The following is a 26891-nucleotide window of genomic DNA, read 5'->3' on the forward strand; positions in this document are numbered from 1 at the left end:
TAGTAATAAATATAAGAGTGAAAAAAATCGAATATTTTTCAAATTTTAGAATTTTAATTTTTTCATCAATAATATTTGATTTCTGATCCGAACTTAAAAATTGTTAATATATAATTTAACTCGATGTTTTAATATAGATGATATCGAAAATTTGCGTATATTCAATCCAATCCAAGCGTATATCCCTAATAGTTTACCAACTACCATTTCTATTTACAAAAATTGAAAATGCTGACATATCTACTAGAAAAAGAAAATTATTATTTGTACGCTTAAAACATGAGCTCCATACAACAAAATTATCCAAACACTAAAAAATCACATAAAATTTCTAATTTACCCTTATCATCATTTGCATCATATTTTCCCTTTACACTAATCACTCCATCATCCTCATCTGCTTATCACCTTACCACCACCACCGCCACTAACCCCATCCGCTACCTTCCTCCTTCCGCCGTGGCCACCCCTCCTTCTCTCCTTTCCTGTCTCATTCTTGTCAACCAGAGGACCTTCGTATCAGCCCCTGTTTCGCCGCCGCCAGTAAGCTTAGAGCCGTTGTGCCCCCTCTCCTCTCTTCCCCTATCATGGCTACCTTCTCCTTATCACTAAACTAGTGCCACTGACATGTCACTGCACTAACCAAAACCGCGACGATCTCTCTCTCTCTCTGTTTTAAACCACCGAACCCTAATTTACTTCTCCTTTTCATCTTCTTCCCCTTCTCCTTTCCTCTTAAAGAATCAGAGACCTCCGAACCACCATCACAGCCCTGCCATCATCGTCGTCCGCATTTCCAGCCGCTTGAACTGCTGCAAACCACCGTCGTCTCCATCATCTGCAACAAACCCGAGCCATCCTCACCGTCCCAGTCGTTCTTTCTCTCGGTCCAGACCACCGCCAACGAGCCATTCACTAGTCTTGCACCTCTTCCACAGAACCTTAACTCAGCCCCTATTCTCACTCTCTCTTCTACTCCAACGAGTTGCCGACCACCATCATCAGTTTCTCAGTGGCCAAATCTTCGGAGTAACTACCGTAGCTAGCACCTCTCTCGCCGAAACAGAACAAGCTCACTCCTGCCTCTCAAAGTTTGGCTCAGCTGAGGATTACTCAATTCGTTCAATTCTTTACATGGTCTGTTTGAGTTTGGCAATTGATTTGTTGTAAGGGCACTAAGTAGTAGCACTCTGTTTTGAATTCAATGAAAAGTTGAAAACGATGATGATAAGGGTAATTTGGAATTTTTATGTGATTTTTTAGTGTTTGAATAATTTTATTGTATGAAACTCGTATTTTATAGGTATAAATGGTAGTTTTCTTTTTCTTGGGTAGATATATTAGCATTTTCAACTTTTGGTTCGGATCTCCTCATGTGTCAGCACATTTTGCTGTTACTTTGGCGCCAAAAGTAAGTTTGAACATACAGAAGCCTAGTCCTCATCGTTTCTGAGCTTGAACCCGGACGAGAATGTACGATTCGCAGGAACTGGATTTGGATTTCGAAGAAGAAGCTGACATCTCATGCTCCCAGGGCCACCGTTCCTCCTTAAATCTCCGCACTCAGCTCGGCGGCTCCATCTGCCTCCTCTGCTTCTCCAACCTTGTCTCAAACCCTCTCTCCCCAACCCTCCACGTGTCCTATGCTCTCTCCCAGATCGAACGGTCCCTCTCTCACCCTCCCTTCCTCCGATCGGTGCTCGCATTCCACCCTCACTTCCTCCTCTCTCCTCTCGTCGCTGCTCTCTCCTCCTTCGACGATGAGCCCATTGCTACGCAGATTATCCGCCTCATTGTCGATCTCTGCGCCTCCGATGATCCCTCCGTTCGACAAGAGTTCATCGGTCGGGTTTCCGATAAGATTGCCTCCGGTACTCTGGCCTGGAGCTCCCGTCAATTGCACATGGTAATTTCGATTTACTTTCCGATCAAATATTTTTTGGATTCTTGGTTTCGTTTGATAGTTTATTTGTTTAAATACCTTACATGAAATCAAATGTAATGCGGTGATATGTTTTTTGCGTGTAACGAATTATTGATCTAGTGATGCTTTTAAATTGTGATTGTTGTTATGTTGCATTTACTGAATTGGGGAAATTGGACTAAAATTGAAGTTGTTATGAATTTATATGCATTTCCAAGGCTTCCAAAACTATGAGATTTTGCTCTGACTGAAATTTCTGTAGCCGCAATCACTGTAATTTCTGTGATTGTGGATGCAGTCATGGTTGTTGTTATGGTGGCGGGCGACAAATTTAAACTTAACATATGGCTCTATGCAGTCTTGGAGTACAATTAACAGTCCATATGACCTCCAAGTCATGAGTTCAAGCCGTGAAAACAGCCACTGATATAATTATCGGGTTAGGCTGCATATATTACATCCTTTGGGTGCGGCCCTTCCTGGAGCCTGCCTTAATGCGAGATGCTTATGCGCCGGGTTGCCCTTTTTTTTTTTTTACTCTATTGGAACATTGTAGAAGAGTTTTTATTTCCATTATTCTTGACACAATGAAGGGAAAAATTTATTGACTGTTGCTTTCTTTTTTTGTGGTTTGAGTGTACAGATACACTGCCTTGGGGTTCTTCTGAATTGTGAAAATGATGATCTCATAACACATATCAGAGATGTATACAGCCTCATTACCATTCTTGTTACCGGTCTTCAATTGCCAAGGTAAACAATTGTATTGGTTCTGTTATGCATAATAGTTTTTTCAAATTTGATTTGGATGTTTGTAAGCCCTCTACTTCCTCAGTGCAGTGACGAGATCCGTGGCGAGATCCTTTTTGTCCTTTACAAACTGTATGCTCTTAAGAATACATCTGCTGAGGGAGATGACACTGATATCTTAGTTCCCTTTTGTCCAAAGCTCCTGTACCTATTGGGAGATGTTCTCATGAAGACTCAAAATGATGATGTTCGCTTGAATTGCATTGGTCCGTTATCAATCTCACAATCTTTTTGTTTGTTGCTGAAGTTTCAATTTTCAGTATCTCTGTTTTGTTTGTGACGAGGCCAGTTTTGGACATTTAGTAAGATTTGACATCAAGAATTTCTATGATAATTGTTATTGGCAGTTACACTGGTTCAACATGCAGTTAGTTAGGTAGGTCTTGGTGTGTGTAGTCAGTTAGAAATTCATTTCATTTCATTTAGAGATTACTGACATGTCTTTTGTCTTACTTAGCTTGTCATGTATATTCTCTTCACAATTCCAAGCTCTCTCTTTTCTCTCTGTTACTTGGTCCTCATGCTTTCATCTTAAGGAGCTGATACCATTGGCATTCTCCAAAACATGTTTTTAATCTTTCTTGCATTGAAACTCATTATAAACAAGATGATACAATATAATAGATGTTTGCAATTAGGACGCCTTATCCCCTGGTGCTGTTACACGCTGACAATATAAAAAGACACAAAAAGGTTGCCATATTATGCAGAACTTCATATATGATCATCTGTATATCATGATATCAATAAGATTGGTTTTCTGCTTGTATCTCTCTAAGACTATGCATAGATAAGCTACAGACTATATATGCTAAGCAGACAATGCTGGATTAATGAATGAGTCATTAATGTTAGTCATCCAAACGGCTTTAGCAACAGAAAAGACTCCCTCTGTAGTATGACATAACTTTCAGTATTGTTTTACTTTGACTAACAGTTCTCCTTCATTATTGATTAGCACTTTTGACCATGTTGGCTCAAGGACATCTGCTCAGGGAAGAAAGTGCATATGATACTTGTCACCTTTCTTACTCTGATGGAGCTGACTCTGAAGAAAACATTGAGGGAGCCAAGGAGATGTCTCTGGTTAATCTGCTTGCAGAAGCCATCAAAGGTCCACTGCTTTCATCGAACAGTCAAGTCCAAATCAGCACTCTGGATTTACTATTTCATTATCTGTCTTCAATCGGAACTTTAGACAATCAGATTCATGTCATGGTAGAAGAAAACATTGCAGATTATGTATTTGAAGTATTAAGATTGTCAGGTAAGTACACACTTATAAATTGCTAACTAGTATGTCCATGCGTTACTGATAGGTTCAGGAAGTAGCAGAAACAGTAGGGTTTATTGATGAACTAGGGATTGCAAATCACAATTCCCTTACTGGAATACACGGTTGGAACTGCCAACTGTGGAGGGAGTTCTTCCTCTCCAGTTCTAACAGTTTTAATAGAAAATTTACAAAACTAAAATTAACTAGTCAACTAGTATTTATAGGCAGCAGCTAGGACTAAGAACTGTTGCCCTTATGCCTGCTAGTGAAGCTCAAAGGAAACAACCAGATATCTAATTCACAGCAATTACGAACTAAAACAACTAAAAACCAGCAAGTAGACTACTTGCCTTTCCTCTTGTAAACTAAATCAAACCGGTTTCTATCAGTTACAGTTTGGATTCATTGCTGATTGAATGAAATGTATAGTCAGTTACCTGGATGAGTTTGATTGGTCTAGTTTATCTTAGCTCATCTTTTTCCTTTTAAAGTTTGTAAAATGCGATTCTTAATTTGGATCTTCATGTTACAACAAAGTGACTTATGTTGTTCCATTTTTATGAACAGATTGTAAGGATCCTGTAGTTAGGATGTGCCTTCAGGTACTTGATTTTTTATCAACTGCTAAGGAAGCTTTCAAACTAAGGCTTGTTATTGGGTTTCACACTCTGATTCCAGTATTACATTATGTGGCTGAAGTTCCTTTTCACCCAGCTCAATACCAGACTGTGAAGCTCATTTATGAATGCATTTCTGAGTGCCCTGGAGCAGTATCATCTTCTCAAATGGAGGAGTTGGTTCTTGTTTTGATAAAAATGCTTAAAAAGAATTCTAATGGAGAGATGGGTATGACTCCTGATACTTTTATAATGGCTTGCTCAGTCTTTGTGGCCCTTATCAGATCTCCATCTTGTAATGGAGATTTAGATCTGCCAAAATCTGTTGAGGATGCAGTGAAACATGCCGCATTAGCTTGTATCTGCATCTCTGAAAGGGACATTAACCAAATCTTGCAATGTCTGTACCTACTTAAAGAGGCATATGCATACAGTCATGATGGGAACACCATCAACTCTAGTAAGCTGACACTTAGAAGCTGCATTCTAGATATATGTAGAACACATTTGCTTCCTTGGCTCATATCTGGCATCCATGAAATGGAAGAGGAAATTGTCCTGGCTGTGCTTGAAACTTTTCATTTGATACTTTTGCATTCTAGTAATGATGCCATGGAATTTGCAGAGTCCCTGATTTCATCCAGTTGGTTCAGTTTTTCATTTGGATGTTTGGGTTTGTTTACTGGAGATAGGATGAAATATAGAGTATATTTGTTACTCAGCTCACTCATAGATTCTCTCCTGGGAAATGATTCTGGACAACCAATTAGAGATGCTGCATTGGACCTACCATCTGATCCTGTTGACTTACTCTTTCTACTTGGGCAAAGAAGTAACAATTTAAACTTGCCCTCTTGCCAAACTGCTATTTTGCTGATTATGTATACTAGTACACTATATGATGAAAGGTTGTTGAACTGCCTATTTCATTTTATTCCTATTTCTGTATTTGACAATTCATCGACATCTATGTTTCCCTAACAGCAGTATTCTGACTTTCATTTACCAGAATTGCTGATGAGAAGTTGGCTTTAGCTTCCCTTGAACAATATATTCTTCTTAATCGAAGTGATTTTCAAGATCCAACCAATGATAACTTGATAGTAACGCAACTGGTAAATCTGTTCGGATTGTTAAGGGGTCTTGGCAAGATGAACCATGAAATTCATTACAGTCGAGAAGCTGAAGAGATTCTGTTTCGGCTCATAAAGAATGATGAATGGGATTTACTTTCTGCAAGGATTCACACGGTATCATTGAGGTGGTTGTTTCAACAAGAGAATATAGTCGAATCCTTGGGTCATCAGATTTTAGCATTCTGCAGAAGCTACAACTTAGAAGGAGGTGACATAATTATTGGGAACATTTATCAAACTATAGATGTACAGACGCTTGCAGAGTTAGTATCTGAAAAAGATAATTATGGAGCTAGACTTTTTGTATGCTTATTGGCACAGCTCTTTGAGGAAGAAGGTCAAGAACATGATGTGATTTCTGTTCTGAATCTTATGGCAACCTTAATTCACATCTGTCCAGCTGCTTCTGACCAGCTATCTTTGCATGGAATAGGGTCAACAATCAGGACTTGGTGCTATTCAAGCAATACCTTTTCAGAAACAACTTTCATGTCCATCTTGCTTTTAGTTTTTAACATTTCGAGTTCAGTGCATCCTGAAGCACTTTCAGCTGATCAGAGTTGGATTGCAGTAACCATGAAGGTATATAATTATGCACATTGCTTCCTATTGTTAGAAAGTTTGTTTAGAGTATTAAAGTTGTTTAGAGATCATATTAAATTAATCATGACCATGTTTAGATATTCTAGTTTTGGTTTGGTTAAATTATCATTTTAGTCCTTGCAATTTACGCTAGCTTTGGATTTGGATTTTGGAACCTGGACTTTCTAGTTCCATTTACTCCTAGTCCTAGCCATTTATCAGACTTAGTATAGTCAGTGATCCTCCATGAATGATGATAATATTATCGAGTTCTGATCATATGGGTGTCATTTCGCCAAACTTCTACATTTAAAATCCTGAAGGAAGCTAGCTAGTATCCAGACTGCAAAACATAACTCTTGTGAATTGCGATGCTCATGTTTGAATTTGGAAAATATGATAATATGAATAGGTAACAGGCAAAAACAACAATCTGGGGATCAGTTGCAAGAATGATTTTGAAATATTAGAATCGAGAGTCTAAAATGTAGTAACTAAATTGAACTGGAATATATAATAGCAAAACCACAGTTAGAGAAGGGTTGAATGCAAATGTGCATTGATGCTACCATTTTTTTCGTGAACAAACTACTTTTAACACTATGATTTGTCCAGTGATTGTTCTAACAGCATGTTACTGATTCTGCAGATGATGGAGTATTCTATTCCAGCTGAAAATTCTGATGTTTTAAGTAATGAAAGTCTCTTTGTAATTGGTATTCTTTCCTTGATTTTGCATCTTTCCACCAGTAAAGCACTTGAAGAGGCATCAAAGACTATTCTTTTCAATACTAGCATAATATCTGTAGTCAATACTGCAGTCTGTGCTGCTGCAACAAAGGGACCCGCTTTGGTTGACCATGATGAGGGAACAAGCACTGGAGAAACATTAATCTTTGTTCTTTTGCTTCATTACTTCGCTATTAGAAGGTATAAAAGATCGTATCAGCACAATGAAATAATATATTATGCGGGTAAACTACAAAAAGTGCACCCGAATAATTTGTCATTTTGTTATCGAAAAAAATGTCCTCAAATAATTTTAAAACGTGACAAAAATATCTAAAAAGAATATTATGTTTTTTTGTAAGTAGCAAATGAATTTTCTATTTGACAAATAGCTTATGCATTTGAACCAAAATTTTATAGGACTATTTATATAATTATTTAAGAAATATAAAAAAAATCGGATAAAAATTTGATCTTTATATTTTTTTATTTTTTAAAAATATTATTGGTTGTTGATAAAAAACACAAAAAACATATATTTAGTAAAAAATTACCAAATTTTAAGGATAAAAATATCTCATTTTTTTAATTATGCTTACAAAAAAATTACATCAAAATTCAAATCTCTAAAGTATTTTTTGAGAATACATATTTAATATTGGACATTTTTGTTGTTTTTAAATTATTTGAAAATATTTTTGTCAATAACAAAATTCAAGTACATTTTTGTAGGCGACAAAATTATTCGGGTGATTTTTTGTGATTTATCCTAAATTACACATATCCTCTTAGTTCTGATTAATGTCACCATATTGACCTCAATATTACATATTTTTCATCAATTATGTTTTAAATGCTAGTTTTTCCGTTCTAGTTTGCATGCCACTGTTCAAGGGGTTGTGGATTGGCAAAACTTCTTTGTTTCAACAAATCCAGCAGAACCGCTACCCTTCATTGGCATCCACTGCCATGATTTGTGCAGAATTCTGCATTTTGGTTCTCCTGTGGTCAAGATTATTGCTTCTTATAGCCTGTTAGAGTTGTTTAACAGACTATCAAATCAAATAAACAATACACATGAAGAGTTGAAATGCTCCGTTGGGTACTTAATGTCCATAAAGAGTATATTGGAAGGCCTAGTTTTTTATGCTGACGCGAGAGTGGCTACAAATTGTGCCGTTTGCCTGTCAATGCTTCTGAGATGGGAAAAGCTGGAAAATCAAACAAAACTACATGAAAAGGGCAACTGGTGCAGAATGATTATGGAAGAGATGACAGTGTCTTTGGTATCTCCTCCTTTAGCATTGCCGTCACTTGCTAAAAGTCATAGACCTGCCATACATATAGCTACTGCTCTGCTGAAACAGAAAGAAATTCCTCGGTGGATGAGATCAGTGTTTAACAATTCATGCATATCTGGCATACTTAATAGCATTGATGCAAGTAGTTTGAGCTCGGAAACTCTGGTTTTACTTCACGAACTACTCAAGTCAGACTTCTTAAGTACTGAGCAAACTGCAACTATAAGTCAAATGCTCCAGGTAACTACCATCTTATGTCTAAACTACATATGCTCTATATTTAGGGTTAACTTTATTACACTCGCATGAAGTTTACATATGTGCATTTTACATAACTAGATTAGATGTCATAGCTATGCCATTGCTATTGTTTACAGGAATGCAGAAAGCACATTTACACAAACTCCGAGTGTCTCCCGTCCGAACCAATAAAGAAGGTCCTCACCACGCCTTATGATCTGGGAGACGTTTACAGTTATCTCATTGATTTAATGTCATCAGAGACATATATAGATATGGATTCATGGGGATTTCATGTGGGTAATAAGAGGCTCTTAGAAGAAATAGAATTGTTTTTGAGGACCCTCACTGTAGATAATAGATGCAGATAGCTTAGGTATCAAAATGGTAGGCATGTTGGAATTCCATGACAAAGTATTATAGTGATTCTATATATATGTATTTACCTCATGATCGCCATCTTGAGCATCATCATTGCCCCTCACATAATCACGTTAACTAGTGTAAGTCCCAGCGCGAGCACAGCAGCTCTACCTCGCTTATATACTCTAGGTGCAGGCCCATGTCTAGGAGGTGGTGGCGGGATTGCAAGCATTTGTGGTACATGGAGATGCATGCCAGCCTGCCTTGGATCCGACCAAAAAAAAAACAAAAACACAGAAAACCTATTACCTTAAAAGCACTATCTTACATAGAAGAAATGATAATGGGCAAAGAAAATGCATAAACTACATGGTACATTATCACCATGTTCTGCCCGTGTAACATCCCATTTGTTGGAGAGGGAAACATGTCTTGTAAGAGTGTAAATACTTTTTTCTTGGTACACATTTTAAATCTGGGAGAAACAACCTGAAAACGGAAAATATTACAAGTGGCAGAGCTGATTGTAATGTAATGTATGATAATTCTACAATTCCTAAACCGCTAGTTACAAGTGTTTTTTTTTTTTCAACCTCCTAATCCCAACTAGACAATAAACAATAATGTGAGACATTGAAACTTTCTTTACATACTCCAACTCTTTTGTTATCTGTTTTGTTTTCATACAGTGAATGTTACTTGCCACTATACATTGATACTAAAGTAATAAGGTCATGATATGTCCATGTTTTCCTTTCTCTATACTCTGGGTGAAGGGAAGAGTACATTTCTTCGCAGCTTTTTAGAAAATGGCCTTTACCAAATGCAGTAAGAACCAGAGAATCTGTTTCCATTTCTACAACTCGGTAATGATACCGCATTCTTCTCCATGCTTCTAAAGTTCCACTGCCATCAAAGCCGATTCTGTTTGCATCGAATAAAATTCCAACAGTGACTATATCAGGCTTCACTCGATACATTGGGAATAGCGATAGCAAAATTCTCAACCTCTTGAAATCTCTCATCTTCACATAAGCCAGCATGATGATATTGGCAGTGGTAACATTCCAATGAACCTTGGCATCTCGCATTTCTTGAACAATTATATCCATGCCTTTTCGACTCAGAAGACATGCATAAGAAAGGAGGCGAAGGCACCATACAAGGTCAGATTCACCGAATGCTGAACGTAAATCTAGTCCAAGGTCCTCTAACCTAGAAAACATGTAGTTCTTGATATAAACCTCAGCCACTTTTCGTATCAAATCATCATCTAGACGTGTTTTTGAGTTCAGCAATTTTCTATAAAACATTTCCATCTTTTCAACCATACCAAATGTGGTGTAAGCATCGAGCATTGCAATCAATGTTGAAGATTGCAAACGCATTCTTTTCGAAATCATTCTTTGATATAGTTTTTCCATCCTTTGGAGTACCCCACCGCGTGAATACTCTTGTATGAGTATATTATAAGTGATATGATCAGGAGAACAACCAACCAACTCCATCTTTTTCACACACTTACCAATCTCATCATACATTTTAAACTTACCATAAGCTCGTATTAACCCGTCATAAGTCTCGGTGTCTGGCTCTAAATCAAATTCTTTCATCTCATCAAGAAAACACAAAGCTTCGCCGAATTTACCTTCTCTGGAGAAACCGTGGATGATCGGATTGTAGGTGTCCAAAGAAGGCTTGAGACCATGAATTTTCATCCCTTGCAATGTAGACATGGCACCTTCCATCATCCCTCCTTCAACTAACAAGGATATTATCTTGTTATAGTTTAACTCACTAATCCGTGATTTCTCAATGTTCTTCCACATGTCAAACACCTATTATTCACAAATACCCTGGAATCAATTACTGCAAGATGCTAAGGAACTATGGAGTATTAATCCAAAAAGAAGGAAGAAGAAAACCCTTTACACATCAAAAGGCAATTAAATAGATTCCATATATTGACCATAGATTTAAATGTGTACATCATTTCATTTTAGTTCATCCATAAATAAGTGAGAGTTTACATACATAGCAAGCATATGAATGAGTTATTATGATGCACAAGTATTTTATCCATACAACAACAACAACAACAACAATAACAACAACAAAGCCTTGTCCCACTCGGCTACATGATTCAAACAATGTCATTGTGCTCTGTCATGTATCATGTATCATGACTACAGAGAGAGACCGTTTGCGTGTAGATCTCATTTGAAATGCACTACCACCTAAAATTTCATAGATTTATTACTTTGTCTTTTTCATAAATTTATCATAGTCAGTAGTCACATAAGCAACCTCTGCAAATGATAGGGGTCCCAGAAGTCCCAAACCTGAAGGATTTCCGAAAACCTTGATGCATTCTTGAGGAACTTGACAACAGCCCAAAAGTATTCTTTGGGCCAATCACCGTCTTCAGTAAGAATCCTAAGAGGGTCACCATCTACGCTATCAAGTTTCCGGAGCAAGATTCCCAGTCCACGGTGAACATGGTAAGCTTCCACAAGAAGGGTGGTGTGCTTTGAGTCCAAAACAGCATTGTTAGTGGATGGTGGCGGTGGCGGTGGCGACAGTGGGTGGATAGAGGAAGCAAGGTGAGCTTGGGTTGTGAGGGATTGGAATTTTGAAAAAGGTTTGAAGAAGAAAAAGATGGTTTTGTTTTTGCTGCTCTTAGTTTCGGTATGTATGGTGTTTGTGAAGCAATTGGGGTGGAAATGGAAATGGTGGCTGTGAGAACAAGCTTGTGTCAAAGAATTCATTTTTTTTTTCTCTGTTCAAATTTTCTATGGTTTGTGGAATGGGAACTAGTTAATAGGGGCCCATCATTTAACGATTTAAATTATTAGAATAAACTAGATTTGGTCTTCAAAAAATTCTATATCAAATATTTTAATCTCAAATAAATTTTTATTCGATTACCAAAAAGGAAAATTTTATTTTTTATAAGTCTTCAAAATTTATTTTCATAAAAAATAATTTAAAAAAATAATTTATAAAATTATTTTATAATTATATTTTTTTATCAAATTATCTTATAATAAAATTTGTTAAAAATTTATTTATCCAACAAACATATTAAAAATGTCATTAAAAATGGAGAAATCAATTTGTTCAACGAAAATAATTTTTTAAAATTTTTAATGAATAAAAATTATTAGACAACAAAATATTTATGACCAATTTAAATATTTACTCAAACAATTATTAGTATATGAAATAGCAATTCCAAAAAACTGCTTCCTTGGAAAAGTTCTAAGGATAGTTTCAATAATCCTTCATAACATTGTATCTAATCTAATTCCAAACTGTTCGGACCAAGTTATAAAAATTCTATTAAATGTACAACATTTGACAATTCTTTATTTCTTTGTCTTGCATTTATCTAATTGCAAATATGATTTTATAATAAATAATAGAATAAAATTTAAGTTATTGTCACATAATTTTTAGATTTTTTTTATGTTAAATTATACCGTTGGTTTTTATATTTTTACTTAAATTATAAATTGGTCCTAACATTTTATAATTGCAATTCACATGTTTAAAATAGTAAATATGTTGACGAATATTCTATTAAATTAAACGTTATTTGAATTGTGAGGACTAAATTACAAAATTTAATTTTATTTAGAGATCTAATTTCAAACTTTTAAAATATAAGGACTAATTTACAATTTTAATAAAAGTATAAGGACTAGCTGTATAATTTAACCTTTTTTTTATGTGTTTCTGTGTAATTGGGGGTTGATATTTTTATAAATTTTGTTTTTTGTTTGCCTAGAATTAGAAATAGTAGAGATAGTATTTTTATTGTGGTAGACATATTTAGTAAGATGATTCATTTTATTACATGTCATAAAACTAATGATGCAACAAATATTGTTCATCTATTTTTTTAGGAAGATTGTGCGTTTGCATAGTATTTTTCAAACTATTATTTCTAATCGTAATGTAAAATTTTTGAGTTATTTTTAGAAAGTATTATGTAGTAATAGAACAAAATTATTGTATCCTTCTATTTGTCATTGATAGATTTATAGTCAAACTAAAATGGTAAATAAAATATTTGAAATCTTATTGCATGTTGTTAGTAAAAATTTAAAAATTTGGAAAAAATAGTTTATCTTTTATTGAGTTTGCTTATAATAGAACAATTCATTCTGATACAAATCTTTCTCTTTTTGAACTTATGTATAGTTTTAATACTTTAACTATTTGAAATTATTACTTTTGTCTTTAAGTGGTTTTGTTAGTTTAGATGAAGAAGGTAAAGCTAAAAATGTTAAGACAATGCACTTGAAAGCACGTCATTTGATTAAAAAAAAATAGATTGACCGTTCAAAATGTGAATAATGATCGACAATAACTTATCTTTAAACCCGACGATTGGGTTTGGATTCATTTGAGGAAGGAGAAGTTTCTTTCTCAAAGAAAATCTAAGTTAGAGCCAAAGAGTAATGATCTATTTTAGGTGCTAAAAAAGAATCAATGATAATGCTTACAAGATTGACCTCCCAATTCTAACCAATATTTTTGGATGTAGATTTGAGGATGAATCTTTTTCAGGAGAGAATGTTAGCGGGACAAACTGTTAACTATCATACTCCAATTGATTTAATTATAAGAGCAACGTCTAAGAGAATAAAAGAAGATTTTGCAAACATGACTAATTCATTTGTTTAAAATATACATCAAGAATTAGCCAAGATAGTGGTTAAAAATGATGAAAAACCAAAAGTTTTACTATTTTCAAATTGCATTAAAGATTCTCATTAATTAAGTTGAATCAAATATGCGATACCTTATTAAAATTTATTTAGTTTTTATTGTTTTAGATTCAATTATAATTTGGCCTATTTTGTCTTAGTGAATTTATAAGTTAGAATTTTAAAACTAAGAGATATAAAAGTTTTTAAACTTTGTAGCCACTTTTTTAAATTTTTGATGAATGAAAAATTCTTTAAGTTTCTTAAAAAATTTGAATGTGAAAAGAAAAGGTAGAGTGATTTCTTATTTGTTGCATAGAAAATCAAATTGTGGTCATTTAATTTCTTTGATTTTTATCTTATTATGATTTCGCTTCGTATCATTATCATTATTATCATTTCTTTCTCCTCTTTATTTTTCGGCTTTCTTATTTTACCTTATAATTCTTATTGTTTAACTTTTTAAATAAAAATAAAAACAAAAAAATAAATAAAAAAAAAGTGTTGCAATAACACCAAGAGGAGAAGAAATAAAATAAAAAATGCACCAACGATAGAACGATAAAAAAGAGAAAATAAAAAAAAAGACAAAATGCGAAAGAAAAAAGTACTGTAATTCATGTACACATTGTGTAAGTGATTTTTAATAATTTTAAACTAACTTAATTGATAAAAATATTTAAATATATAGTAAAATTGTTATTAATATTGTATAGTCCTGTCATAGTTCTTTATCAAAAGTAATATCACAAATTCAATCCATAATTCTTTTGAAAAATTCTTTAAATTGAAATACAAGAAAAGATTGCAAAAATTTAATAGTATGTGAAAGTATAATTTAGTTCGATAATAAAAATTACAAATTGGAGAAAAAAAACAAAAAAAGTTACATGAAAACACAAAAAACTACCTTACATTAAAAAACACCAGCGCAAAAGATCTTTGCAAATATGTATTATCTTTCGCAAAAGTTCAAATTCATAATTAAAATATGTATTATTTTAATCTTTTAGATATTAGTAATTTGTTAATAAGATAGAGATTATTAAAAAATAGACATGTATAATACTATTATAGATCTGTCAATATATTAATAGGTATTCCACCAAATAATGTTAATAGAGTATCTAAATGCTAATTTGTCCTAGTTAGACAACATTTCCTGAACTGAAATCCACACGAAGTATAATAAGCAAAGTTTATCGAAGTGTAGCCATGAGACAATTTTCAATTTCAAGAGCAATTATGAACTACAAAAGGATGAGTAAATACTCAATTTGACATTTAAAATTGAGTTTGAATTCAAATTGAGTCTTAAAATTTTAATTGATCTAAATTGGCCTCTCAAATTAACAATCGTAACGCTAATCCTTGAGTTGATCTCTATTAACGCCGTGTTAATTTGGTACATTAATTTGTCGCTATTTGAATTCCTCTTCCTCTTCTAAATTTCATGTGATCGAGACCTATTTAAAAACTTGACTGTTACTCCCAAAACTCTAAATTTCAAAAATTGAATTTGTTATTATCGCTTTCGCGAGAATGTTAAGGAGCCAATTAAATTTTTAAGCACTCTAGTAAGTTTCATTCATATAAAACCTAATCGAAGAGTCTAAATCGTGGTAAATTAACGTATAAAATCAGCACGACATTAACAGAAATCAGTTCACAGGCTAACGCGAGTTACCATTGTAAATTTTAGAGTCCAAATTAAGTCAATTATAATTTTAAGAGTTATTTGAAATCCTACCTCAAATTTCAGGAGGCAAATTGAGTATTAACTCGCAAAAGGATAGGTAAAAAGATATGCAGTAAGATTGTAATAATAACTGAACACCCTAAAAATATACATCCAGCCTCTTGGGATTAAGGCTAGCAACTAAGGTGAAGAGAAATGAGCAAAATATGTGCCTAAAATGCAATCTAACCGAAAACATTTAACAGTGCATACAGCATGTCAAAAATCATAGTCAAATATGTGCTTAAGAACCAAAGCAATCACTGAGATGTTATCATCACCACCTAGCATAGTATAGCAAGCAATCTTCCGCCTTCACCGAGTTTCGACAGATGAACAACACAACAATTGTATCCAGTGTGATCTGCTCTTGTCTTTCTTCTTTTTTCTTGTTATGTCATCCGAGGAGTTCCATTCTTCCGTACTCTCTCGGTTCATAATCTGCATTGCGGGAGATTCACAACCCAGAATGGAGTTAACAGTAGTCAATCCAGAACCATTATCTTCTGTGACTCTAACATGTTTCTGATTCACGGAATCTTTTTCTGATTTGGGCGACTTTGACTTTTTGCTGTTATGAGCAGCCTCAACCAAAAGACTCTTGAGAGGTGTGTTCTGCTTTCTTGTTACCTTGGCTATTATTTCTTCATTCCTCTTTCTCCCTTCAGACTCATTGGCATTGTGAGTTAGAGTGGGAAACCAAGCAGCCTGTGAAGAGTTAGAATCCGGTTTCTGCTTGTTTGGATCTGTCTCGACTTCGGGTGCAGATTTTGGGCCAAGCATGAGTCCAGGTTCGACCAATGTCATGAAAGAAGGTGGTTCAAACATTTCGGATTTTTCATACTGCTGTTCCTCAGATGCCTCTGGGTACTTCAAGTTGGACTTTTCTGTCTCTGTTGACATCGACAAATCAGTTGATGCTATAGCTTCCGCTTCATTAGTAGCTTGTACATCAGATTGCACAGGGAGATCTGTTCAATAGATCATAGAAACAAAAGTGAATCGCAGCTTCAATGCTTTACAAGTAATGAAAGGCAACATATGTTGGATTACTTCATTGACAAGTCTAGCATGTAGTAACTATATCACACAGCATGCAATACAATTTTAGAAAAGAAAAGGAATGCTAATTACAGATGAAGCAACTTTAAATTCATTATTACCTCTTCGATCTTGAATAGGGACAGCAACAACTCCAGGAACTTTCGTGCCATGCTGTCCATCTTGAGTATCTTCGACAGGAGAAACACATTGATAAGGCTCAATATTTAAAGAATGGTCTCTACCAGTTCTATTGGAATCTTCGATTAAATCAATGCCTTCTGTAGCCTTAAGTAATAGTTCCTCGTCTTGTGTTTGATGAGGAGCAGCAGAAGTACTAGCAACTATATTACTGTATTCATTTGATCTGTCTATGCTATTGATTTCCTCTTCTTTGATTTTTTCGTGAGTACAAGATAATGGACTTCTATTTGAGCATTCAATATCTTCAGGTGTCCCTTTAGGCCCATCTATTACAACCTCTGAAAGAATTGTAGATTCAAAAGTATCTGGTAATGTAGCATCTTTCACAATACCACTTTCAGCATGTTGTGCATCTATTATATCAGATTGCTCAAATTTACCCATTTCAACACCACATATACTTGATGAATTGATCTCCGAAAGCACATTACTGGATTGAAGAGTATTCATGCATATTCCAGTATCATTTTCAATATTAGCCCTTCTGCATTCGTCATCTACAGCTATGCTGGTTATGTTTCCCTCATGATGAGTTGTATTGTCCCTGATAATTACAGCAGTTGTTTGACTAGTTGCAGATACAAAGGATGCATCACAGGCGTTCTCATCTGATGCAGCCATTAAACTACCTTTGGGTACATCAATCTGTTGTGAATTTTTATGACCATCATTGGATACCTGTTCTTCAGAAAAGTGAACCACATGATTCTCATTCTTCTCAGTTTTCATATCATTCATAAAGGCTCCAGTTTCATGTAATCTTCTGTTACTTTCACCATTGAAAACCTCAATGCACTCTTCAGCATGCATTTCTGCAGCCATAAGCTCACAGTTCACCTGCTTTTTCATGTTACTATTCAATGAATGCATATCTTGCGAGAGACGATCTCCTTTTTTGCTCAGTTGGCCTTGGTTGATAAGAAAATCATTTTCCTTAGTAACAGAATCCTTCAAGCCATCATGCCCTTGTTCCAATGCTTTAGACAAATGTAGACTTGCAGAATTTTGAGAGACCACTGGTTCATGACATTCATACTCAATATGAGGGTGTGCCACATCAGGTCTATCATCACATGAAGGAAATGTAAGCATATCAACATTTACTTCTTCCCTTTCCCGTGATATCATGATGTCACCAGAAGTAGCAAGCTCTGTCATGTGTTCTGACTCTACCCGTATGCCATCTATGGAATCATTCATGCTCTGAGCAGATTCTGCTTCAAGAAAAAGATCTTCTTTGGGCATAACAGAAGGGAAGCCAGAGCCATTATTTTCCTTCAGAATAAAAGCTCCATCAGTAACTTGAGATTTCAAGCTAACCACTTCAGTAACTGCTCCAGACACTCCCTCAAATGTTCTACCTATGGTGCTGTCGGAAGATTCCACAATCTCAAACGTGTCTCTATCTGGTTTGATTTCATCCTTTTCTTTCAAAGTCGTCCCCTTCGTTCCATCAACATAGATCTTATTGTCCAGCAACACATCAGACATGGCTTCAGATCTGCAGGTATTTGAGTCACTTGTGAGAGCAAAAGAATCATCAGTTTTAAAATCTGCAACAAAAAGCAATCATTAGTCTTCAAATCTGCAACAAACTTTTTAACGGATTCACAATAGAGCTTGACATTTAACCTTGTAACTCCAGCAGGTTACAATCATCATTCCTCTCACTTTGCAAAATTTTAGGAGTTTGTGCTACAATATCATTTCTTGATTTGGAAATTGATGGACTCTCTTCTGCAGCTGTGAAATGTATGGTCAGAACAGAATAGACTGACAGAGAATAAACAAATCTCAGACTGAGAGAAATATAAAACATGAACACACAAAAACCAAAATGTCTCTCTAATATTGGTGGAATTAAAATGTCTATACAATATCATTTCTTAATTTGTGGTTTACCATAGGAACCATTGTCCTTAGAAGACACTGAAAAGTCTAGATGTTTTCTGTGGATTATTTACCGATCAGTAGCCAAGTCCAAACTATCCCATTTATCAAATGCATCCAAAAACTGCTCATCTCTTGATCTAATTGGTTTTCCTCTCAATCCACCATTATCTTCTTATTCTCACCACTCTACAAGGCATTTGGGCCTAAAACAACCCAACCCATTAACTATCATAAATCAGTAAAACTTCCACCTATGTAGTAGTAATGCACTAGATTCAACACATAATACACATACAAAAATGGGGCAAACATTCACACTTCACAATCTAATTAATAATAATGTGAAAAAAAATGCACAGTAATGTCGAATAAGAAAGGGATTGATCTACCTTGTGTTTTGTGATCATTATCAGAGAAGTGTTCATCGTCTGAAGGGTTCAAATGGGTTTGACCCTCTGAGACCAAAAGCTTGTAACCTTCAATGGTTCCACAGTTTTTCTTGTGAGCACGCCTATGTTTGGCACTGGGGTGTGGATTTGGAAAAGGCCATCCACATTTGTTACATACATGAACTCCATGATTCTCATTTCCTGCAAATTAATCCCCAAAAAAAAATTAAAATTAAAATTAAAATGTTTCCTAGAAAGAAAGTTTTAAAGTTGAATAAAAAAATCCGTAAATAAAGGCAAAGACTATATTTCACAAGAAGAACAAGAAAGTCACCAAACAATCAAAACCTAGAAAGAGAAATCACAACAAATGATAAGAAAATAATGTTACAAGAAAATAGCAATAAAGAAAATCAAAATACAAAAAAAAAAAAAGAAAAAGCACCTTGAGTTTGAGTTATTCTTTGATCTTCGCTATCCATACTAAGAAAATGAAAGGATCGAATCAGAAAAAAGAAACTCGGGAAAATTAAAGAGAAGCGGAAGGTGTTGGAAATGGAAGCAGCAAAAAAAGGAGAAGAAGTGAAAATTGTTTAGAGGAAGGATGAAAGAAGATACAGCAAAGGGAGGAGGAAAAGTGAAAGTGAGTAGTAAGGGCAACGAGTGTTAAACGAAGTCGTCGCCATTGGCGAGTGGCATTGCATATTGCAGTGCAGTGCAAAACTGAAAGAAAACCCCTTCAGGCCTTCACAGTTGTATTGACTATTGACTATTGACTCTCTCATGCGTCAAACACGACTTTTCTGTTTGTTTTCCCTCTACGACTACTACGGTCTTTTGGGTTTCTGGAAGGGGTATAACTGTAACTTTAAAATGGCAGTTTTCCTCCTAAATAATTATTTTTTTATTGGAAATATTTTTTATTAAAAAAAGTAAATATATTTTTTGTCGTTGTAAATTTGGTAAAAATTTTAAAAATACCTTTTAAGTTTTATTTTGTTTTAATTTTGTTGCTAAAGTTTTCGATTTGTATTAAATATATTTTTTAAGGCTAAATTTTTAAAAAAATTAACACTAATCTAACAATAATGCATAAAAATTATACTTAATTTATTTTATTAAAAATTAGGAGTTTGACAAAAAAAAATCCATATTTTGGCGTTACGAAACATGGCCTACGCGTGCTTTCACGCACTCAGTCATTGCTGCCTCAGTCCACAGTGGACAGTGCCTCGCCCCTCATTGCCTCCCTCCGACCTCCGTTAGTCCGTTTCTCGCCGTCAGCTTCTGTCTCTCTCCGGCTGTGCCGTCCCTCCTCACCGCTCACAGGCTCGCCGAGTCGTCATCTCTGATTTCACGGCGGACCCCGAAGTGGCGTCTCACCAGATCAGAATCATATCAACGCCAAAGTCTTCCTCTCCCGTGGTTTTGCGGTTCGGCGGCGGCGGCGGTCTTTACAGCGCTTGAGGCTCGCACCTTAGCTTCCTCTTATCCGCGACGATCTCCTTCATCTGTGGCTGAGTCGAATCGCCACCGGTCACGTCGTCCCTTGCCTGTTAATCGGAGTATTGTTAGACTGATTCTGGATTTCTATTGGTAATTCTACAATGTTTGCTTCTCTCTTTTGAAAATTTCTATCGTGGAATTTCTGATTTCTACAGGGTTTTAGATTCTGGAATTGCACTTGATCTGTGATTTGATTTTGCTGAATACAAATGCTCATATGTGATTATTGCATCCGAAACTTGAGCTGCTCCTCTTTTATTTTATGGTTTTGATTTTCATTCTTTAATCCTCTTCAAGGTTGGAATTTGTTTTGTTAGTAGCCCCATTCTTGTGTTCCATTGTTGAATTTCAGTAATTGGTGGTGTATATTTGGTTTTGTGAGTAATTGAGAATATCATATGAAGATTACAGAAATTCAACCGTCGCAACTTTGGACGGGAACGCAGTACCATTTTTTCTTCTGCACACCATGTGCTTTGAAAAGAATGATGAAAGCTATATATATGAGGTCATCATAAAAATACATGCATCTCATGGTGGAACAAAAGATGCGGGAAAGAAAATGAAGGCATGACTGGCTTTTAGAGTAGGAAGTAGGATAGTAGGATAGGGTCTTCATTACCAAAGTGACAATCGATGTGCTACATCTTTAAGTACTGTTGGAGTGTATACATTGAGTTTAAATTTTAGTTCTTAAACTAAAGTGTTAGCTTTTCTACCAAAAGTGTTAATTTTTAAGTTAAAATTTTTAGTTTTGAGTTAATAAAGTTATTTTTGTTAAATTATTAGGATATTTTTGGAAAATTGTTTGATATTCTTGGCGTATCAGTGTCTACCAACACATTGAAATCTTCATTCCCAGACATATTTTTCAAGATTCCCAGGAAAATTAATCCATCTACCAAATTCAGTTTTAAATCTATTTGTGGAACAGGATTATTTTCTCGTAGCTTTTTTAGTTTAGCCTAGTGACTCTAGTTTCCTTCTAATACGTGGACTCATGATTTAACAGATAAAATGTTGTCATGTATTGCAGATTTATTGCCCTGCCCTATTCGATGTCACATAGCCAAATCAATGGTTCCTACCTGTTACTAATGCAAATAAAGGAGTTTATTGTAGATTCCTAACTGTTTCTATGCATATAGTCTTTGCATAAAGGATTCTCCTATATATATTCTTGGTAACTCTGCTGACTTTCATGCAGGGAGTTCAGAAGGATTATGTTTTGTATCTGCATGGTCCTCATATTGGGTTGAAATCTTGTGCAAGCACTCTTTTAAGAATACAAAATTCAGCACTTTTGGGTTTCTGCATTGATACAAAATTCAGTACTTTTGGGTTTCTCCATTAAGTTTCCCTCTTTCACTCTTATCTTCTGGTATGGGAAAACAGAAACTAAGCTCTAAAGGTGTTCAAAATTCTGGTTGCACAAAAGCAACTCTATGGTGGTTCTATCTTGTAGCTGCCTGCATAAAAGTTCTACTTTTCCCATCCTACAGCAGTACAGACTTTGAGGTGCACCGCAATTGGCTGGCTGTGACTCACTCTCTGCCTCTTTCCCAATGGTATTTTGATGAGACCAGTCCATGGACACTTGATTATCCACCGTTCTTTGCTCATTTCGAACACTTCCTATCCATGTTTGCCCACCTCATTGATCCCAAAATAGTGCACCTTCAGGAGGGCCTGAATTATAGTGCAAACACAGTTGTCTATTTCCAAAGAGGGACAGTAATACTTTCTGATCTGTGCCTTCTCTATGGGGTTTACAGACTTACTCGGAATCTGGATTCAAGAAAACAAAAGCTGATTTGGTTATCAGCTATTTGGTCTCCAATGCTTTTTATTGTGGACCATGTGCATTTCCAGTACAATGGATTTCTCATTGGGATTTTGTTGATTTCACTCTCATATTTGGAGGAAGGGAGGGATTTGTTAGGAGGGTTTTTTTTCGCTGTCCTCTTGTGCTTAAAACATTTATTTGCAGTGGCAGCACCTGTTTATTTTGTTTATTTGTTGAGGCACTACTGTCGGGGTGGAATAGGGAGAGGCTTCACTCGACTTTTGATTATGGGAGGTATGGTTGCAGCAGTGTTTGCAGCTGCATTTGGTCCATTTTTCCACCTTGGACAGGTATTATAATATGACTTTGGCATTCTTAGTACATCTTTGCCAATCAGTTTGCTCCCTATGCTTTTGGTTTTCCTATTTTTCTGAAATCCTTTCAATTGACCAATTTGAATTTGATTACTATTTTGTTGAAGTGTCACTTGATATTTTGGTGTTTTGTTGATTTTCTAAATTTTGGAATTTTAAATTGATGTTTGTAGTTTTCAACTTAAGTTATCTAGGAATAGTAAACAATTGGATGCTCCTACAGCCGTGAACATCATATAGGAAATCAAGTTCTTCTATTTAGTATTTACTTCCCTATTTTTAAGTTATTAATTTCTGTGTAAAAGTGAACATATTTTCATTTGACTCTTCCTATTATTGATTTTCTTATTGATTTTCAAATAATAAATTGCAGATACAACAAGTCATTCGACGATTATTTCCATTTGGCAGGGGACTTTGCCATGCATATTGGGCCCCAAATTTTTGGGTGTTCTATATCATGTCTGACAAAGGGCTTGCTTTCATACTCAGAAGACTAGGGTTTAATGTCCAGACACCAACTGCTACGTTTACTGCTGGATTAGTGGGGGATTCCTCCCCTTTTTCTGTACTACCTCAGGTAATGTTTATGTTTTCTGAATAAATGTTTCTTATCATACTGAGAAAGTGCATTACTAGTGGATGCTCCCATTAATCTGATTGTGTGATTTGTAGAAGTAGGAGTGTTCTGTGATATCACTTCAACCTCAAAAGTCGCACACATGTGACCTAGATACAGTTAGATACTTTTATTTGAAATTTATATACAATATTATGGATAATGTAGCTGACTGAATGAGTGAATCTTATTCTGTTTCCTAAGAAAATATAGGTATAGATCCGACATAGGATGTAATATTTGTGAAACATTATAACTGGGACTTATAATTAGGAAGCATCATATAGCAAGCTGAACATAACTCAAAATCCAGACCGATCCAACACAGGATGTTATATTTGTTAAACGTTATAAATGGGACTTGGGAAGAGATGCATAATATTGGCATTTTACATATTACACATCCAGTGCTAGCCATTGCAACTTCCAAGATGCTGTTGTCCAATTGGCATCAGCACATGGGGTTGATAACTTGTTTGAATCTCGGACTATGATATAATATAACAGCCATGTTTAGTCACGCCTATTTGCTTCTCAATTTCCAAAAATTTTTATCAAGGAAGCATTCATTTTTCTATTAACCAATCTGCAGGTCACCCCATTAGTGACCTTTATGATGGTTCTACTGGCCTTATCTCCATGTCTTCTCAAAGCTTGGAAAGATCCAAAACCCCAGATGATTAGTAGATGGGTAGCCTATGCTTATACCTGTGGTTTTCTCTTCGGGTGGCATGTGCATGAGAAGGCATCATTACATTTTGTAATACCGCTTGCCATTGTAGCAGTACAAACCTTGGAAGATGCCAAACATTACTTTTTGCTGTCAATAGGTATTCTTTTGAAGTTTTAATGCTCCTTCATTTGTTTTCCAAAATAGAAATAGAGTAAAAGACAAATAAGCCTCTGACCATTTTTCGCTAGGATGCATATAAGTTTCTAACCAAAATTAATTACTCAGTAGTCTCTGACCATTGAAAATGCGAGACACATAGGTCCCTTCGTTAATAGACTTGTGTGTTTTCAATGGTCAAGGACCTCTAAGTAGTTAATTTTAGTTAGAGACATGGGTGTTCCCATGAAGAATTTCCTTTCTGCTATTTGGACCTTGTATCAGAAACTTTTTTGGATGCCAAACTTCTTTGGATTCACTTGAGTAACTTTGTGTGCGCAGTGTCTTGCTATTCACTATTTCCACTACTATTTGAGGCACAAGAGTATCCTATCAAAATTCTTTTGCTGCTGCTTCACTCGATTTTAATGTGGTCTGGCTTCTCCGCGCAATTTCCTGATGGTGCTGAAACAGCAAGAGCACCAACTGGTCATCATACCGAGAAAAAGGTGGATCAACGTAAGTCCAATGGTGGTTTTGTTATTGGCTGGATTGAGAGGATGTATTTGATTGGTCTTGTAATTGTAGAGATATGGGGTCAATTTTTACACCCTTTGCTTCTGGGTGACAAGCTTGCTTTCGCTCCCCTTATGTTGATCTCTATATACTGTGCTTTGGGGATCATGTATTCTTGGATTTGGCAGTTAACATTCATAGTTAAATCTCCCTGAAATTTTGGACTGATTGGACTTTGAATCAATACAGCTTTTCTTTTTATAGTAAATCGGATTACAAGAGTGACTAGTTATCCGTCAGAAATTTCAAGAATGTTATTTAAGTTGCGTCAGGTTCTACATTGAGTTTCATACTACCATTTTTTTTTTTTTTTTTGTTTCCTTTCTGAAATTATTTCAATCTGTTGCAAGAATCCATGTATGCATGCATTCTAATGATTACATTTGGAAGAGGCATTGTAATGTAGTCTTGCGTTAATTAAATTCAAAATAAAGACAAACTGGATAGGACCAAAATGTACTCCCGATTCTTTTTTATTGGATAGGATTTTAGTTTTGGGCTGATTGCATAGCATATCTATTCAATATCAAAAAAGACGATAACAATTGATTAAAGTCAATAAACCAATACCATGAAAAAAAAAAAGATGGAGTTGAACATAGTCTCCTTGCAACTAAGGTTTCAGTTAAGTGGCAAAATATAATGTCTTTTAATATGTTATATCCGGTTCAAATCTTGACATTAGCCGAGTAGTATATAGAACCTTTAAATGTGTGTTGACATTAGCCAAGTAGTATATAGAACCTTTATATGTGTGTGAATGTGAAGTGTGTGTGAGTTTATGATTTATAAAGTTTGGTCCAATGGCAAAATATAATACCTTTTTAATATGTTATACCTGTGTTTAAGAGTTGTTTAGAGAAAGGGTATTAATTCCTTTTATAGTTAAAAAAATTATATATTCTATTAAAGAGAGTCCTCGCGTAAATTGCTTTGAATGGGTAAATCAATCATTTATTCTTGTGGATCTAACATTAATTATCTCATACCCACTAATTGGTGTATTTAAAATGTATTTTCTCTAACGTATGAAAAAGACATTATATGAATTGGATTTAGAGGGTAGTCGGTCATCCTAAAATTAGGACTCATTTCTTGTCGTAATTACTGGAATTATAATTATAAGAAACTAAAGTAATTTTTTATTGTTTACGTTCACACGAGTCCATGATTTTAGCCACATATGTGAGATCCATTCTAAGTTTCTAACATAACGAAAAAAAAAAGAGTAAAAATGCATCAACATACACGTCCTCAACTCAACTAAACCAAGGATAAATAAATGGTTTGCCAAGTTGACCAAAGAAGATAGATTCAATCAAACCAAAATAGTGGAAGGAAAGAATTAAATATGATTAGCTAAAATTAATAGAATATTCAGGTTTCAAGAAAATACAATGCCATATCTGAAGCACTTCTTATAAAATATTAAATTATGGTAAAATCTAAAAGAATTGTAATATTATATTTTAGTTAATTAAGATACAAACTAAATATACTTTTTCAATGACGAAGGAGTTGAGCTCAGGATCAGAATTGAGAGAGAGATACGTGATTGAAGTTCAGAGAGAAAAGGTGAGCATATAAACTTCTCATTAGATGCAAAAAAAATAGAATGAGTGAATCTAATTACTATAATGCACCTAGTTTCTGTTATTTATTATAGTTCTCACTAACAACTAATTAACTTAGCAATGCTAATTAACTATCTTACTAGATGTTGACCCAGCTCAGCCATAAGTAATATAACTAACTATTAATTACAGCTTGCCAAGACAGAACATGCTAAAACAATAAAGCCAACTAGTTAATCTCTCCATCAAATTATTTTTACAAACTTTTTTATAAATAATCTCTTGTGCCATACAAATGTAGGAGTACCATAACTCACTACTAAAAGATATATTCGGTGTTTGCTCTGATTTGATATAATAGTAAATTAATATATACCACTATAATTAAAAAAATGGACGAATAAGAAAGTGACATTTAGGTTATATTATCTGCATAAAATCATTCTTTTCTTTTTTATTTAAAGTGGTAAATAAAGCGTTTTTTTATTTGACTTAAAAAAAAAAACACATGTTTATATGTGATGACAACTTTTTTTTATTTTTTTTAAACACGATTAAACAGAAAAGAATTATTTAAATAAAGATATTTAAAATATTTTTTTAATATTTTTTAGTAATTAAATTTTAATACATATAACTGATTAAATCGTATTATTTTTATTAAAATTA

The 26891-nt window shown here is 34.7% G+C and overlaps 4 protein-coding genes across 9 annotated transcripts; 2 read left to right on the forward strand and 2 right to left on the reverse strand.

The window, feature by feature from the left end:
• The first annotated feature begins 367 nt into the window (after window positions 1–367).
• LOC107482333 (protein PUTATIVE RECOMBINATION INITIATION DEFECT 1) lies at window positions 368–8993 on the forward strand. 3 transcript variants are annotated; one of them, XM_052260345.1, is made up of 10 exons: window positions 368–1233; window positions 1336–1906; window positions 2568–2677; window positions 2765–2940; window positions 3693–4001; window positions 4578–5535; window positions 5637–6345; window positions 6995–7275; window positions 7949–8615; window positions 8753–8993. In XM_052260345.1, the coding sequence occupies exons 2-10, from the start codon at window positions 1472–1474 to the stop codon at window positions 8984–8986; spliced, it is 3879 nt and encodes a 1292-aa protein (XP_052116305.1). In that variant the 5' UTR covers window positions 368–1233; window positions 1336–1471; the 3' UTR covers window positions 8987–8993. The 3 variants fall into 3 exon arrangements, with proteins under 3 accessions (XP_052116305.1, XP_052116304.1, XP_052116306.1); XM_052260344.1 differs by having other exon boundaries at window positions 368–1906; XM_052260346.1 differs by lacking the exon at window positions 368–1233 and having other exon boundaries at window positions 1877–1906; window positions 2760–2940.
• A 120-nt stretch (window positions 8994–9113) lies between these two features.
• On the reverse strand, window positions 9114–11781 carry LOC107482398 (pentatricopeptide repeat-containing protein At4g14190, chloroplastic). Of its 2 annotated transcripts, XR_008008312.1 has the most exons (3): window positions 11321–11781; window positions 9355–10816; window positions 9114–9237 (listed from the first exon to the last, which is right to left on the reverse strand). XR_008008312.1 is itself a non-coding variant. In XM_016102863.3 (2 exons), exons 1-2 carry the CDS (start codon window positions 11744–11746, stop codon window positions 9674–9676), a joined length of 1569 nt encoding a protein of 522 aa, XP_015958349.1. In that variant the 5' UTR covers window positions 11747–11781; the 3' UTR covers window positions 9311–9673. The 2 variants fall into 2 exon arrangements, 1 of the variants encoding a protein (XP_015958349.1); XM_016102863.3 differs by lacking the exon at window positions 9114–9237 and having other exon boundaries at window positions 9311–10816.
• Window positions 11782–15588: 3807 nt separating this feature from the next.
• Window positions 15589–19723, reverse strand: LOC107482397 (uncharacterized). 2 transcript variants are annotated; one of them, XM_016102862.3, is made up of 5 exons: window positions 19404–19723; window positions 18959–19159; window positions 18309–18413; window positions 16595–18229; window positions 15589–16402 (listed from the first exon to the last, which is right to left on the reverse strand). In XM_016102862.3, exons 1-5 carry the CDS (start codon window positions 19438–19440, stop codon window positions 15747–15749), a joined length of 2634 nt encoding a protein of 877 aa, XP_015958348.1. In that variant the 5' UTR covers window positions 19441–19723; the 3' UTR covers window positions 15589–15746. The 2 variants fall into 2 exon arrangements, with proteins under 2 accessions (XP_015958348.1, XP_015958347.1); XM_016102861.3 differs by having other exon boundaries at window positions 18309–18419.
• Window positions 19724–20131: 408 nt separating this feature from the next.
• LOC107482396 (probable dolichyl pyrophosphate Glc1Man9GlcNAc2 alpha-1,3-glucosyltransferase) lies at window positions 20132–24856 on the forward strand. 2 transcript variants are annotated; one of them, XM_016102860.3, is made up of 5 exons: window positions 20132–20554; window positions 21672–22600; window positions 22998–23204; window positions 23836–24073; window positions 24415–24856. In XM_016102860.3, the coding sequence occupies exons 2-5, from the start codon at window positions 21848–21850 to the stop codon at window positions 24801–24803; spliced, it is 1587 nt and encodes a 528-aa protein (XP_015958346.1). In that variant the 5' UTR covers window positions 20132–20554; window positions 21672–21847; the 3' UTR covers window positions 24804–24856. The 2 variants fall into 2 exon arrangements, with proteins under 2 accessions (XP_015958346.1, XP_015958345.1); XM_016102859.3 differs by having other exon boundaries at window positions 21681–22600.
• Window positions 24857–26891: the final 2035 nt, after the last annotated feature.

This window comes from Arachis duranensis, chromosome 4 (assembly GCF_000817695.3).
Source record: "Arachis duranensis cultivar V14167 chromosome 4, aradu.V14167.gnm2.J7QH, whole genome shotgun sequence".
Taxonomy (NCBI): Eukaryota; Viridiplantae; Streptophyta; class Magnoliopsida; order Fabales; family Fabaceae; genus Arachis; species Arachis duranensis.

Coding starts and splice junctions, on each gene's coding strand:
- LOC107482333 (XM_052260344.1), top strand. CDS start 1,472: ATGTACGATTCGCAGGAACTGGATTTGGATTTCGAAGAAGAAGCTGAC. Junction 1,907..2,567: donor GCTCCCGTCAATTGCACATG/GTAATTTCGATT, acceptor TTGAGTGTACAG/ATACACTGCCTTGGGGTTCT. Junction 8,616..8,752: donor CTATAAGTCAAATGCTCCAG/GTAACTACCATC, acceptor TATTGTTTACAG/GAATGCAGAAAGCACATTTA.
- LOC107482396 (XM_016102860.3), top strand. CDS start 21,848: ATGGGAAAACAGAAACTAAGCTCTAAAGGTGTTCAAAATTCTGGTTGC. Junction 23,205..23,835: donor CTTTTTCTGTACTACCTCAG/GTAATGTTTATG, acceptor ACCAATCTGCAG/GTCACCCCATTAGTGACCTT. Junction 24,074..24,414: donor TTACTTTTTGCTGTCAATAG/GTATTCTTTTGA, acceptor TTGTGTGCGCAG/TGTCTTGCTATTCACTATTT.
- LOC107482397 (XM_016102861.3), bottom strand. CDS start 19,440: ATGGATAGCGAAGATCAAAGAATAACTCAAACTCAAG. Junction 19,160..19,403: donor AAGAATAACTCAAACTCAAG/GTGCTTTTTCTT, acceptor ATTAATTTGCAG/GAAATGAGAATCATGGAGTT. Junction 16,403..16,594: donor CCCTATTCAAGATCGAAGAG/GTAATAATGAAT, acceptor TCTATTGAACAG/ATCTCCCTGTGCAATCTGAT.
- LOC107482398 (XM_016102863.3), bottom strand. CDS start 11,746: ATGAATTCTTTGACACAAGCTTGTTCTCACAGCCACCATTTCCATTTC. Junction 10,817..11,320: donor GGTTTTCGGAAATCCTTCAG/GTTTGGGACTTC, acceptor TGTGAATAATAG/GTGTTTGACATGTGGAAGAA.